This window comes from Narcine bancroftii, chromosome 7 (assembly GCF_036971445.1).
Source record: "Narcine bancroftii isolate sNarBan1 chromosome 7, sNarBan1.hap1, whole genome shotgun sequence".
Classification (NCBI taxonomy): domain Eukaryota; kingdom Metazoa; phylum Chordata; class Chondrichthyes; order Torpediniformes; family Narcinidae; genus Narcine; species Narcine bancroftii.
Genome location: NC_091475.1, coordinates 178,569,366 through 178,585,356, shown reverse-complemented (window position 1 = coordinate 178,585,356; position 15,991 = coordinate 178,569,366). Strand labels below are relative to the sequence as shown.

General features: G+C 37.1%; 1 protein-coding gene across 3 annotated transcripts in view; it reads left to right on the top strand.

The window, feature by feature from the left end:
* flt3 (fms related receptor tyrosine kinase 3) overlaps positions 1-15,991 on the top strand; it is a 127,091-nt gene that overhangs the window by 72,899 nt on the left and 38,201 nt on the right. For all 3 annotated transcript variants that reach the window (XM_069891522.1, XM_069891521.1, XM_069891520.1), the window contains exons 10-15: positions 1,385-1,550; positions 4,352-4,458; positions 6,846-6,948; positions 11,090-11,274; positions 11,498-11,592; positions 13,739-13,871. In XM_069891522.1, the coding sequence (XP_069747623.1) occupies positions 1,385-1,550; positions 4,352-4,458; positions 6,846-6,948; positions 11,090-11,274; positions 11,498-11,592; positions 13,739-13,871 (789 nt within the window). The remainder of the gene's footprint in view (positions 1-1,384; positions 1,551-4,351; positions 4,459-6,845; positions 6,949-11,089; positions 11,275-11,497; positions 11,593-13,738; positions 13,872-15,991) is intronic.

Here is a 15,991-nt window from a genome sequence, read left to right as displayed (position 1 = left end):
TTATAAGGGTTTAAGTGCTAACTTGTATGTATATCTGATATGATCTACTGTATGTTGACAGACAATGCAGAAGCTCTGATTTCACTCTCTCAACTCTATCTTGCATATTGGGGAGCTCCACTGTGTTGGAAAATGGAATAAGAAGTAATAACATTGCTGAGGTTCAAGAAAAGAATACAAGAATCTTACATCAAGTTTTATTATTTTGTTGATTCTCCATGTCTAATTGATTATTTGAACAAATTTTATAATGTTAATCGTGATAGATAGAGTTCAAACATTGTCACCTTTTTTATTCCATGACTTTGTCTAATTATTTGAATTACTCTTGCATTATTTTTATTCAACTTATGATAGTTTTGTATTTTAATTAATAAAACCCTATTCTAATGTTATGTTCCATAACCTATCAAATAATTTATTCTGTAGACAGTAAAGAACTATTGTCTAATGAACCTCCAGTATTAGAAGAGCAATTGAAATTCCCTCGTTAATTTTACAAAACTAATTTAACAAAATGCCTGCATGTTCATGAGATAGTGCCCATTTTATGTATTAGCCACATTAAAATATGGACAAGCCATATAAAACCCTGATAAATGACTTGCTAAATATTTTGATTGTATTTGTTACAGAAAAATATTTGACAGGGCAACTCAAGTTGTATTCTTTAAAATAGTAACATGGATGATTTCTTCTATCTGGTAGGCAAATACATATAAACACTACAATGTTTCAGCCAAAAATATATGTCAGTTACAAAAGTTTAGATTAATCACTGGCAGAGAAGCAAGTGCTATCGAGAACCAATATAAAACAAGTATTAGGAGGAAGAATGATGACTTGTTTTGTGTTTTCTTGTGGTCAAGTTAAATTTTAGCAGTTGTTCAACTGACACACAGCAGTTGTTACTGAATATTCATTAGAAATGGGAATTTAGCTCTCCAGTCAGTATATGCATTTTTTTTTAGACAGACAGCGCACTAACAGGCCTTTAAAACCCTGAGCCATTGCCACCCAAACACCCAATTAACATACAAACACTGTACAATTTGAAAGGTGTGAGGAAACTGGAGCAACCAGTGGAAACACACGCAGACACGGAGAGAGTGACAGTCCAAGATTATAAATCGCTTACTGACAGCGCTGGATTTGAATCTGGTTGCTGGTACTGTTATAGCATTGTAATAACTGCTACACTAAGCATGTCGCCAATTTTTTCTCTAAATTGTACTGTAAATAGTTATATTTTAGTTATTTAATATTTTTTACTAATGCTAACAATGAGTGACTAAATATTGTTTATATTTGATATGTCAGTATATGTACAGTAGAGGCCTCAAAAATCTGTTATGTTTATCCTTTGGTTCTTTTCTTTTTACAGAGAAAGGATTTATAAATTCATCGGCTCTAAATAAAGTCTACAGTGTTGGTGAAAATGAGCAATTTTGCTTTGAAGCCAAACTTAATGCTTATCCATATATAAGGTGCCATTGGTATTTTTCCAAAAAAATCTTCCCATGTGGACTTAAGAATTTATTTGGAAGCAGGTACAGGTTATTAATTTTATTGAAAGACTTATGTTTTTAAAACATTAATTTTCTATATACGTGCCTTTTACAGCATTCAGTGCTAACACAGGTCCTAACTCAAGTCTTGAGAATCACGTTTTTTAAAAATATTTCCGAAGGGAAGCAAAAGGAAGAATTCTTGTTGTTTTCCCCAGTTTAATTTTCAGTAAAACATCTGCAAGTGAACTTTAAAAAAGGCAAAATAACCTCAACTACTTTTTATGATAGAGTCACCCAAATTCATTCTAAGGAGATCTGTGCTTGATACCAAACCATTTTTAGAGACCATGGCTTAAACATTTCAATTGTGCTTCATGATTTATTTTGGCTCTCTGGAAATAAAGAATTTTCCCCAGTGTGAAAGGCAATAATTTCCACATCACACTAGATGTTTGACAGGGCCCTTTCAAGACATGCATTAAATTTGCATCAGTGATGAATTTCTGAGCTAATCAAATCTACTGGAGGAACTCAGCAGGTGAAGTAGCCACAGTGGGAGAAAAAGAAACCTTTTATTGTGACTAGGGTTATAGAGAAGCTTCTCAACTATATTTAACCAATCTTGAAAAGAGATTTTGGATTGAATTATCAACCCTTCTTTTTTTCCCTTTGTTGCTGATTTCCTCCAGCAGATTTGTTTAGCTTCAGATTCCAGCATTTGCAGTCTCCTACGTGTCTCTGATCCATATCCAATGTTGCTGTGCAAAAATGCTATTTGTCCTTATTTAAAGCTGTTTCAATGTTGCATTACATTCAGAGATCTTTTTCTGAACCTCCCAAACTATCCAAGCAGTCATAACTCTGTCTGCTGAGCACTTATTCAATTTAGAATCTCTCTCTCTCTTTCTCTTTCTCTCTCCTTTCACATTTGCAAGTAGTCCCAAGAATTAATGGCCAATCAACCTTTAAAGTGTCTAGAGTGAAAGGAAAATTGTCTCAAAGCCGGTGTCAGATGACATCATCTCACACTGGGAAGAAACTGCCTCGACCCCCTAGTACAATCCCTGACGTCTGCAGATGCCGGCATTGCAATCGTGCAAGTGAGAAATGAGCAATTGCATTGTGGGATTGGAATGACCCAAGTTTTTGATTGAGTGCAGGAAAGTGAAGGAAGAAAAGATTAAAATGAAGGTATAAACTTTGCCGAGGGAAGTCGCAGCGGGAGAGAGAGAGGAAATTAATAGCAATAGTAGACAATTTTTAAACAGCATGGGAAAGTTGGTAGCACTGTAACGCACCATTTATAAAGACTGTGAGGAAAAAAGTGATTACAGACCTGGCTTCCCAGAATGCCATGAGGCAGAGAAACCCCTCATGCAGTCCTTTCTCTGCTGCACAGAATTCTGGGACGGCAGGTCCACCATCACTTTTTCCCACAGTATTTCTATATTTTGCGTGATAGCCCTACCAACTTTCCCACTCTGTTTAAAAATTGTCTGCTATTGCTATTTAATGCTAGCACTTTCCCATGAGTCCCTTATAAAAGCTTATATAGGTCGGCACAACAGAGGCTGAAGGACTCATACTGTGCTGTGCATAAAGCTTAATTATGTTATAATTAGGCATGATTAATTTTGTTAAAATATAAGGTCATAATACATTGATCAGGATTTAAGACAAGTCTACATCGTTCGATGCATCATGACATCACCGGTAGAACAATCCTAACCCCGGGGGATGGCTCCTTGCAAGTGTGAAAGCGTACACTGTCACAGTTAGGAGTGGTCAAGTGTGAAAAGCCAAACCTCCATTCCTATTTCCTCTCACTCACCTGCAGCTTCTACGCTGTCCAGAAATTACCTGTTCATTCTACAATTACTCCTGATTACCACTGCTATTTTGACTCTGTGAACTACTTCCAGTGGGACATTATGCTCCTGCTACATTTGCAGAAAGACAAGCAATTGAGCCACCAGCATCAAAGTGAAGCCTGAACTTTTTTTTGGGTGATGAGGTTCAGTAAAATATTACTGAATGTTACCCAACAACATCAAGATTATGTGCACATGTAACAGGCATGCACAGTACGCCAACTAAGGAGGCATAAAATGTCTGCTGGTAACCTTATCTCCAAGGTAATAGTCCTTTCAATTTCTCATAAGTGGAAATTTACCACAGACTAGGGTTTAAAAGTACTTTGATACTTGATATTGAGTGGGTATCCCGGTGGTGCAGTAGTGAGTACTGCTGCCTAATAGCTCCAGTGTTCAGTTCTAACTTTTGGTCCTGTGCTGTATGAGATTTCCTTCAGGTGCGCCATTTTCTACATCCCAAAAATATTGGTGACTGCTAATTAACCTTCACTTTAGGTAAATGCCAAAAGAAACAAAGAGAATGTGGGCATTTGGGCAGGTGGGTGGGGGAAAGAGGGTAATAAATTGCAGGACCAGGGAAATAAGAAAAGGGAGAATTAAATTGAAACTGTTGTTCTAATGGTGAGCATGGAAATGCATCATAGAATACAGACTTCTGTTATTAAGTTAGACCTATTGAACCATTGGGAAAATAAATGGCATTGAATATTTGTGTTAGGGCATGAATCACGCTAGCCCTTTGTCAATGAGCACCATTTATAGCTTTGGTAGAAACTGGTTGGAGAGTCTTTTAACAAAGAAGATCCAAAATTATGCAATACTAATTTTGATGTAAGAATAATATTTATAAATCTCTACCTTTCCAGCTTGCTTTAAAATTTTTAATTGCATTTTTTTTTCTGCTTAGGATCTATTGCTTGCACATTCCACAATATTATCATTCTCTTCCTTTTCACTGTTTTCTAGTTTTACTGCATCATTTTGTGATCATGGACATAAACCTGGAATCTACAAATTATTTGCTGAAAATGAGGAAGCAGAATTTCAGTCATCTTTTATTTTATTTGTAAAGAGTAAGTTAAAATTACAGGGGTAAATGCATAATTGTTTTTAGTAAGCGGGAAAGATGAGACAATCTAATATTTCAGACAACCTTTGTGAGCACCCAAAGTGTTGGATGAATTTCATCATGAAAGGCAGATTTTTGTTAACTAAATGTTATTGTTTATTGCGAGAGAAATTGAATATGACAGTAGGAATGTTATGTTTGCCTTATATTGGCATTTGAGACCACATTTCAAGATTCAAGATTCAGTTTATTGTCAAATAACCATTTACAGCACAGAAACAGGCCAGTTTGGCCCTACTAGTCTGTGCTGAACATCTTCTCCCACCTAGTCCCACTGACCTACATTTGGCCCATAATCTTCCACACCTCTCCCGCTCATATACCTATCCAATCTTTCCTTGAATATTAACATCGATCTCACTTCTACCACCACTGCTGGTAGTTCATTCCATACCCCCACCAACCTCTGCGTGAAGAAATTCCCCCTTATCTTTCCCTTAAACTTTTCCCCTTTTCCATGGCCTCTTGTTTGAATCTCCCCCACTCTCAGTGGAAAAAGCCTATCCACATTGACTCTATCTTTCCCCCTTATAATTTTGAATACCTCTATCAAATCACCCCTCAATGTTCTGCACTCCAGAGAATAAAGTCCCAGCCTTTCTCTGTAACTCAAACCCTGAAACCCCGGCAACATTCTCATAAACCTCCTCTGCACTCTCTCTCTATACTGTTTATATCCTTCCCGTAATTCGGCGACTAAAACTGCACATAATATTCCAAATTTGGCCTCACCAATGCCTTACACAATTTCAACATAACATCCTAACTCCTGTAATCTATACTCTGATTTATGAAAGCCAACATACAAAATGCCTTCAACTTTCAGAAAATTATGTACCATGACTCCTAAATCACTTTGTTCCACTGCATTCCTCAATTGTCTGCCATTTAACATGTATGTCCTCTTTTGATTAGTCCTACCAAAATGTAGCACCTCACATTTATCAGTGTTAAACTCCATCTGCCATCTTTCAGCCCATTCTTCTAACTGTCCTATATCACCCTGTAATCTTTGATAATCTTGTTCACTGTCCACAACACCACCAACCTTTGTTTCATCTGCAAATTTACTAATCCAATGTGTCTAGATTGTCAAATACATGACAAACAATATCTATGTCAGTAGCCACGTTAGTCTGGTGGTATTAAAGAATGAGAAAGCACCACATCTCCAACAGTAACCATTGAGCATGGGTGGGTGGAGCAATGTCCTTCCATCTAATCTCCACAAGAGAAATAAAAGCTAATACATGCAAATTAAATGCCATTAAAGTTATGCCTCTCCAACAATAGCTAACAAGGCAGTTAAAATTTACTTTAAAAAGTTTGAAATACTTCCTTCCAGTATTTCCCAAAACTCGGATGTGTCTAAAACATATGAATGAATGAAGCATCTCCATTGTTGCATCTATCAGAGGAGATGCATCTGCATAAAAGCAAGATAGTTTGACTTTGGACATGTGGGCCTTATGGACTACTTTAAATTGTAGGAGGGAGTGACGAGCACATAAAAATGAGGTATTAACCAATTTAAAAATTACATCCAAGTTTGTTCAAAGATTGAAAACTGCAAGTCCTGTTTCCAGGTATTTTATTTTTATCTAAAGGAGCCCCTCATATTCCCAACAACATCATAAGTGTTAGATATTGAACCAATGTAAAAAGCATGTAATAAAAAGTAGTATCATATTACACGAAATTGCTTTTGTCTGTTGATGGGCAGAAATTGCCTGAAGTGCCTCTTACTCTAAGGCAGAGAAGAAAAGCAAAAGAGAATCGTCCTCCCCCCCCCCACCCCCACCCCCCAGCACCGAATCTCCATGGATTGGCCCCAGTGCTCCCACAGCCTCTGCAGCCACAGAATTCAGTTGAAACTATCAGTAACCCATGCTCCAGATCCAAACCTCCGATACGATTAGGAACCTTTCAGATTCTAGGTATCTGGTAGCCCTTCAGCCAGTTTTGAAGCAGTCTGCAGCCTGTGGCAAGTCCCTTGACCACAATCTCCAGCAGCCTACAGCCTCCATGGGTTCCTTGAGTCACCAACAGCCCCACCGCCTGTGTGGTTCCTTCAGCCGGACAGCCCCCTCATTGGTCTGCCACCGTGGTCACTGTCCCGAGGGTCATCGCCTCTGCTTCTCTTTCTTAGGTGGGGGTTGGTCTTCTAATTTTCTGCTGTGTACAGTATTGATCTCCTTATTTCAATGGAATGTTTTATGTTCAGAGGGTTTGGCTACACCACAGTGATGCAGCTGGTAGAGCCAGTGCCTGATAATTTAATATGTTCATACATATGACTATTTACTAAATTTATAAACTTTTTTTTAACAGCAATGCCTTCTCTAGAGTTTTCAGTAACAAAAAATCATATTTCGTGCATGTCCTCAAGTTATCCTTCAGCCAGAATAAATTGGACAAAATGCAATGGAGAGAAGTAAGTAAAAGTAATAAATACCAGCTGTTGCTACAGTTAAAATAACAAAATAGTATTCCATTGACTGAAGTCACTTTAGACCTGTTACTTTCTACTAACGTCCCAGTTATTAATTTTTTTTTCCAAAGTGCATATTTTAGCAGTGTGGTGTGCTCATTGAGTGCAGCGACTGCTAAGTGTGTAAGTTGTTGATTAAGGAACAAGGAGAAGGCAAGACCCATGGTAGGGCTAAATTACTCAGAACTAATCAATTAAATAGATTACAATAGGCATGGCAGGACTGGTGACAGGTTGCAGTTGCAGCATGCAGATGCTGATGGAGATCCATGTGTACAATAGTGTCATTAGTTTGGGAAACTTCATCTTAAAGTTGATGCGCTGGAGTCCAAGATTTACAAGGAATCAGGGAGAAAGAATTAATTGATCCAGAAAGCAGTGACACTCTTTAGATTAAGAGCTGCAAAGTTAATAAACCAAAGGATTCAGGAAAAGGGCAGATATGAAGATTGATAAGGTAGCATTAGAGGGCCTCAACACTTGCAGACTTAAAGCAGCTGTGAAGTTCTTGTTGTTCATAGGGATGAGAACAGAAATACAGGTAAGGTGAGGAAACTAACCACATTGAAGAATAAAGGGGTATTTATGCTGAGGGAATGCAAGGAGCATGTAGTAGTGAAAGGAAGATGGATAATTTTCTCTGAAGCCATTAGCATGTGTTCCCAAGATGAGTTGTTTGCCCTTTAACTTGGGGTTAGAGAAGAACTTAGAGTGGGGCAAAAAAAATGAAGTTATTATGGTAAACGTGTGAACCAATGATCTTGATAGGACCAGAAGTGACAGCCTGCTGATGGAAATGAGGATAGATTAAGAGACAGATTACAAAGGTAGTAATCACTGGATGTCAAATGAGCTATGAGCATATTGATATTGGGTCAATGAGATTAGAATGGTTCAATATTTGGTGTGGGAAGTGAGGTTCAATTCAGGTGGCAGAGGGTCCCATAATTGGTGAAGAAAGAGTTATTCTCTTGGGATGGGCTTCAAACATTCTTATTGGGATAGGAGCAGTGGACGTTGAGGCAGGAAGGAGGGTAGTAGGATGGGATAAAGGGAGGATGGTGGAGGCAATTTAGCAAATTAGAAAGAAAACACAATAGTGCAAACCAGCAAAATGAGTAATAATAGCTGGAATGTGTCTAGAAAGGCAAAGCATACAAACATAAAAGCACATCTGCAAATTGTCTGAGCAGGGAATATGATAAAAAGCCAAATCTGAAGCTGCTTTATCTGAATGCACACAGCATTGTTAGCAAGATAGATTAATTAATGGCATGAATAGAAATAAAACTGTTACAGAATATTTGCAGAATAACCAAAGTTTGAAATTAATTATTTTAGGACATTTAAATGTTATAAGAAATAGGATAAATGTAACAAAAGGAGGAAGCACCTTGATAATAAAGGTTGGGATGGGGCAATCGAGAGAAGTAATCTTAGTTTGGGATCAACTTGGATGGAGGAAAAAATAGTATGAGGCAGAATGGGGAGTTGCCAATGGGCCCCAAACAGTAGAGACAATGTAGAGAATAGTATAAATTGAGGAATTAGAGGTGTATATAATAAGGGTAGTACAATACATGCAACACAAAGACTGGACAGACCAACTTAGCACTGACCATGTGGAGGAGCAAATCAGTTTTTACAAGATAGTTTTTTAATAATTTTATATATATGATTTTTTTTATTTAATATAAAACCACTTAACAAACATATCACAATATTTCAAACTTAATCCAAATACATATGGTATTTTATATAGAAAGGAGAAAAAATAAAAAAAGAAAGTAAAACTACCTCTAATTCCCCCCTCCCCCAACCCTCTACAAACTAAAAATTTAAAGAAGAAGAAAAAAGGGACAAGAAAACCACAACAGGAGCACTTGACTTTCCAATACTTTTAAATTTGTATATCTATTCATAGAGTCTAATAGGAGAAAGGGAATGTTTGAGATTCATCTAAATTTTAATATCAACAGTTTGTAAATGGGCTCCATATTTCACAAAACAAGAGTTTTCTTGATTTTAATTTTGAGAATCCAATGAACAAACAAGCTATAATAGAGTGTGTAAAAAAAAAAAAAAGGCTCATTGTTAATTTTGTAATTAAGGGTCTTTTGAGAATAATATTCATAAAATGGCATCATTACTTAAAACACTGAAAAGGATTTTGTTCGATTTGAAGCCAGATCAAATCTGTAGGCGTGAGGAACTACAGGCCAGTTAATGTGAAATCAAGAAATCAATAACTAAAACCTATTTAGGAAGTGGTGACAGGTCATTTAGTTGTGTCAACATGGATTTATGAAGAGGAAACTGCATTTCACAAATTTGTCAGAGGTTGTTTTGAGATTACAACTAGCAGAATAACCATTTGGATTTGCGCAAGGCATTTGATGAATATTATACAAGAATATTAAACAAAATTAGAGCCCAGGGGATTGGGATTGTTGTATTTTCATGGACTGAATATTGGTTATCAGGCTGGGTAGCTGCATCATTAGTGGTGCCCTAGCTTATTACAATGTCCATCAATTACTTAGATGAGGGGTCCAAATGTAACAAATTCATGGATGGTACAAAATAAGGGAGCAGTGAGGGTGGTGAGGGGACTACAAAGAGATCTCAGGCAGATAGAGGAGACATGGCAGGTGGAATATGATGTGGAAAAATGTGAGGTTATCAGTTTGTTAGAAAACAATGGAAATGTAATCTTTAAATATCCAAAGATGGAACTGTGTTGGTTTTCAGAGAGATATGAGTGTCCTTGTTAGCAAATCACTTTATTAATGTGCTATTTTAGCATGTAATTAGAAGAAAAAGGACATGAAACAAAAAAAACTGCAGATGCTGGAATCTCGAGCAGACAATGAGAGGCTGGAGGAACTCAGTGGGTTAGCAGCATCCATGGGCAGAACTGGTCAATCAATGTTTTGGTCATGTCTCTTTATCAAGACTACAGTAAAAAGGGTTGATATTATTTGCTGAAAATGAGGAAGCAGAATTTCAGTAAAATGGAAACAGGAAACCAGATACAGTGGGAGTTATGTAATATTAGAAAATACCAATGTTCACGGCAAAGGATCACGTCAAAGTTTGGAGGATCTGTAGCAGTAAATAGTTTTTAATGAAATTATGTCGGACCAAGATGAAAAGTCTGAGGAGGGCACTTGCCAAAGAAGGAGTACATCAAATGTTCACCAGATTAATTAAGAATCTGTAATATTAGCCATAAAGCAGCATTTCAATGATCACTTGGAGCAGAGTATGTAATTTTTCTGCTAATTGGACACCATCAAAAATGTCATACTTGCCAAAGGAATTCAGCAGGCAACCAAATGCTAAGATTTCTTACGGAGTGAAGATAAAATTCAGCCTCAAGGGGACTCCAAATTGATGGTATTTTTTAAAATTACTGCATCACTTTTTCCCTTTCCATGTCCTTGGTTAATCTGCCATGTACTTTTTGCCCTGACACATTGACAAAATAGAAGGCCCATCAAGCCTGTGCCAGCTCTCAGAGAACAATCCCTTCAATCCCATTCCCCAATTTATTTCCCTGTAACCCGTCTCTTACATTAATATTCTCTGGTTCTCTTGCCACCCACCTATTCTAGGACAATTTGCTATAGCCAATTAATCTAGCAGCACATCTATGTGATATGGGAGTACTTGGACTCTTCAACATCATTAAAAAAATGTTGCTGTCAATTTTCTAAATATTTTGGCAATCATTAATGCATCTTGATACTGTCTGTCAATGAGAAAAGCAAATATTGCAGATAGTTGCAAAGGTTACCAATACAGCATGATTCTTCTATATTTGCCTCATTTTTATTTAAATCCTTAGATTTAATACAATACTAAAATATTCAAAATAAAAATATTTAGAGGTGTCATATGAGTGAATGCCCTCTGTCCAATGCACTTGAATAACATAATATTGCTAAACAGTATAATTAAAACCATGAAGTACATATGTTTCAGTCATTGTATTTCAATTCATTTAATTTCAATTAATATTATTAATTTTATGGTTTTAACTGTTAATTCAGTAACCTGGCTGTCTTTTGTTGTATTTAAGTTGTACTGAGGGAGAGCCTGTCTCTGATGGTATTCAGATTGAGCTGTCAGAAGGAAAAGAATTTGGCTCCAATACAACAATAAGTATACTGGACACAAGCAACATGGTGGGAGGATATTTAATGAAGTGTTGTGCAGAAAATGCCGTAGGTTCGATCTGCAAGGAAATCTTTCTTCCAAAGCAAGGTAATGTTGTGGTTTTATCATTTTTGTGAAATTACGAGCAATATTTTGATCGGGATATGATGCAGAAATAATGTAGAGTGTACAAGAAATAATAATGTTTGGTATGCACTATATTGCTTTAGCAAAGATCATTGGAATTGCTCAGAAGTAGGTCATTCAACCTACCTACTTAATATTTATTTAATACCCAAATACAAATAAATATATTTCCTTTTTTTTCCAGATGATAAATCCTTCCACTCTCTTTACATCACAGCTGGAATTTTTATCTTTGTTATATTTCTGTTAATTGCTTTCATATTCTACAAATATAAGAAGGTAAATAATTACCTTTTATTATTAAACATTGAAATGTATTAAATATTTTGTCCAGAATTTTATCAAGCCAAAAATTGTGATCCTGAGCAAGTTATCATTCCATGTGCATTGTGGGACAATAACTTGCATAAGAGGCTTAGAACAGATGTGTCTCTCAGTGTATATCAAGTGGTTTCCATTTGACAATTCATAAATGGGAAAAGTAAAATTACATTTATTATGTCCCAAACTGGGCTTCAAATGAACATTTTAGTTGATTGGGGAAAAAATATGTGAGCCAGAGAGTAATATAATATTTTCCTGAAGGGCTGATTGTAACAGATGGCTTCCATCCATTAAAGTTAAAGTGAGTCCTGGTCTTCCATTGGGTGTGCTTGAAGCCTGGATATCTGGAATTTACTGATGAATTTGGAAAGTTGGTTTTCCACATTTGGAAAACGTGCTCACGTGCTCTCGATACAAGATCTCATTGTTATCAATGAGATTTTATACATTGCTCTCTGTATGCAGCAGGAGTCTGGGAAATTCAGGGCCTAAGGCCAATCTAATTATGGGTACAAAACAGTTCGTTAATATTAATTTGTTGCATGGTTTTTACTTGGTAACTGAAATGTAAAGTGAAATGACCACACACCAGTCTTAATTGATGGGACAGCAGTGGAGAAAATTAATTCCTTCAAGTTCCCTTTCCTGCAGCCAGTACATCAAGGGAACTCTGAAGAAGGCGCACCAACTCCTCTACATTTTCAGAAGTCTGAGGGGATTTGGTACATCATCAAAAATTCTATCACACTTCTACAGGTGCACTGTGGAAGGTATAGTGATTAGTTGCACCTTAGTCTGGTTTGGTAACTCAAGTGTCCAGAAATGCAGAAGGCTCCAGAAAGTGGCAACCCTAGCCATATCCATCACAGGCATTGACCTTCCATCCATGGAAGACATCTTTATAAGATTCTGCCTCAAGAAGGCAGCCAACATCATAAAAGACCCCCATTGCTCTGATCATTGCTACATTCAAACAGAGGGTCCAGCACCTATAGGTTCAAGAACAGTTTTTCTCCAAGAACAGTTAGGTTATTGAACCTCCTTTACTACCCTAAGCCTAACTATAAACTAGTGGTTCTCAACCTTTTTCTTTCCACTCACATCTTCTTTGGCTTGGCTTTACGGATGAAGATTTATGGAGGGGTAATGTCCACGTCAGCTGCAGGCTTATTTGTGGCTGACAAGTCCAATGCGGGACAGGCAGACACGGTTGCAGCGGTTGCAAGGGAAAATTGGTTGGTTGGGGTTGGGTGTTGGGTTTTTCCTCCTTTGTTTTTTGTCAGTGAGGTGGGCTCTGTGGTCTTCTTCAAAGGAGGTTGCTGCCCACCGAACTGTGAGGCGCCAAGATGCACGGTTTGAGGTGATATCAGCCCACTGGCGGTGGTAAATGTGGCAAGCACCAAGAGATTTCTTTAGGCAGTCCTTGTACCTCTTCTTTGGTGCACCTCTGTCACTGTGGCCAGTGGAGAGCTCGCCATATAACACGATCTTGGGAAGGTGATGGTCCTCCATTCTGGAGACATGACCTACCCAGTGCAGTTGGATCATCAGCAGCGCGGATTTGATGCTGTCGGCCTCTGCCATCTCGAGTACCTCGATGTTAGGGATGAAGTCGCTCCAATTAATGTTGAGGATGGAGCAGAGACAACGCTGGTGGAAGCGTTCTAGGAGCCGTAGGTGATGCCAGTAGAGGACCCATGATTCGGAGCCAAACAGGAGTGTGGGTATGACAACGGGTCTGTATACACTAATCTTTGTGAGGTTTTTCAGTTGGTTGTTTTTCCAGACTCTTTTGTGTAGTCTTCCAAAGGCGCTATTTGCCTTGGCGAGTCTGTTGTCTATCTCGTTGTCGATCACTCACATACCACTTTAAGTAATCCCTATGCCATCGGTGCTCTGTGATTAGTAAGGGATTGCTTAAGGTGGTATGTGAGCAGGAAGGGGAGGTTGAGAGTCATTGCTTTAGACCCAATTGTTACAGCAATATTTTGCTTGAGAAAAATTGTTATTTACATTTCTTTATTTTCTCTTTAAGTTTAGCTACTTTTAGTAATGACTAAAATTTGTAGTTCAATAATGGTTATTCTGATCTTGCTTTAAGCAACCTGGATATGAAAGACAACTCCAGATGATACATCTTGTTGGATCTTCTGAAAACGAATATAATTATGTTGATTTTAGCCATGTTCCTTATAATGTAAAATGGGAATTTCCTCGAGAAAACTTAGAACTCGGTGAGTAATCTGTTCCAATGTGTAATTCAAAAAACATACTTCTATTAGAATGCATATGATGCACCATCAATAACTCCAGAAGACTGGAAGTTATGTAAAACTGATAGGAAATTTTTTGAATATTTTATTTTTGATTATTTTCAAAAATATACATGGTAACATTTTAATATGCAATATATTAAACAAATGCAACAAACAAAAACAAAACAGTCCCTCCCTCCCTTTACCCCTCCTATCCCAAACATACTAAACATCACCGTCAGAGCTTAGATATATTTTAAATATATAGAGTACAGTTGGGGAAACAAAATTTTTATATATATATTCTGGGCCCCTACATTGTCCATGCATGGCTGCCAGACCATATAAGTAGAGAGGAGTCGTACTTCCAAATGATCTTGATACATTTTTTGCTACCACCAATACTATTTTTATAAATGAGATTTGATATTTGGTCAATTAGTTGCTTATTTCCATAAAATTACCTAATAGATATAGCTCCAGGTTGCTTGTGAAGGCCTGTTATCCTGGTTAAAATTTCTACAATTTCTTACCAAAATAACACCACTTTCACACACAACAACATAGCACGTAGAAATGTTCCTGTCTCAGTACTGTCTCAGTACAATGCTGATATCTCTGCATTTGATCTACGTAACTTCTGCGGGGTAAGAAATAATTAATTTAAAAAATTATACTGAACCAGTCCATATCTTGCATTTATAATTGATGTCATGCTGTCCTTATACCAATCTGACCAGCTTCTTTATGAAATCACCACACCCATGTTCGACTCCCATCTTTCCCTTGACCTCTGCAACCCTGGTTTTGCACTTTCGCTGTGGAATGCATAGTACATTTTTATTATAAATTTGGTGTATTCCCCATCCAAACCAATAATTTCAAGAGGGGTCAAAGTTGTTCCCCATCTTTATCTTAAGAATGATCTAAACTGGAGAAAACAAAAGAAGGTCCCATTGGCTACTCCATATTTGTGTTTTAATTGTTCAGAGGACATGTGTTTCTTCTGTGCAACAGAGCTTAATATATCTTATACCTTTGTCATACCTCAAATTTAATATTCTGTTTCCCATGTTCATAGACAATCACACATTTTTACACAATGGTGCTTTTATTGATATCCTTACATTTTTTGCCATGTTCTAATCATATGTATTAAAATGGGGTTATCAATTTTTTTCTTTAGAGATTTGAAACTCCATTTATAGATAAAGTCCTTTGCTTCCCCCTCCTCCATTGAGTACATTCCCATTTGAACCCATGATGGGGGTGGTGGGGGGGGTGGGGCAGTTGTCTTCAGTGAAGAAGGCTGCAAGAAATCCAGCCAGTCCAGCCTGTGCAGCTAGGTAATATTTTTTTGAAATCTGGAAGCATCTTATTATTCCATAGGAACTGTCTAATATGGTTGTTTAGTAGCTTTAAAAAAGATTTTAGCTAATGGAATAGGCAGCAATTGAAAAAAGTATTGCAGTCTTGGCATCACTTTCATTTTGGTGCAGTTAATGCTTCCCACCAAAGTAATCGTTAAGTCTCTCTATTTCTGTAGGTCTCTTTCTCTCTTCCCAAGAAGAGGAACTTAATTTAGTTTGTACAGATTTTGCAAGTAATTATCAGTTGTTATTCCAAGATATTTTATTCCATCCATCTTCCATTTAAATTGACTTCCTTTTTGCATATCTTACATATTCAAAATTTGTTAATAGCATTATCTCACTTTTATCCATATTTATTTTGTAGCCTGATATTCTTCCATATTTTTCTAGTGTTCCTCGTAAATTTTCCATAGATTTAGTTGGTTTTGATAGGTACAATAGCACATCATTGGTGAATAGACAGATTTTGCATTCTTCTTGCTCGACTTTGATCATTTCTTATTATCTCTGCCAGTGGTTAAATCACTAAAATAAAAAGTGTTTGGGGCAGGGGGGGAATCCCTGTCTACTTGATCTATTCCAAGGGAGCAAGGCCGACATCCAATAATTTGCTATTTTTTTAGCTTGAGTTTTATGGTATAAAGTTTTTGTCCAATTTATAAATGTTCTGCTTATTCCAAATTTTCCCAGTGTTTTAAATAAAAAAGGCCATTCCAAACAGTCAAA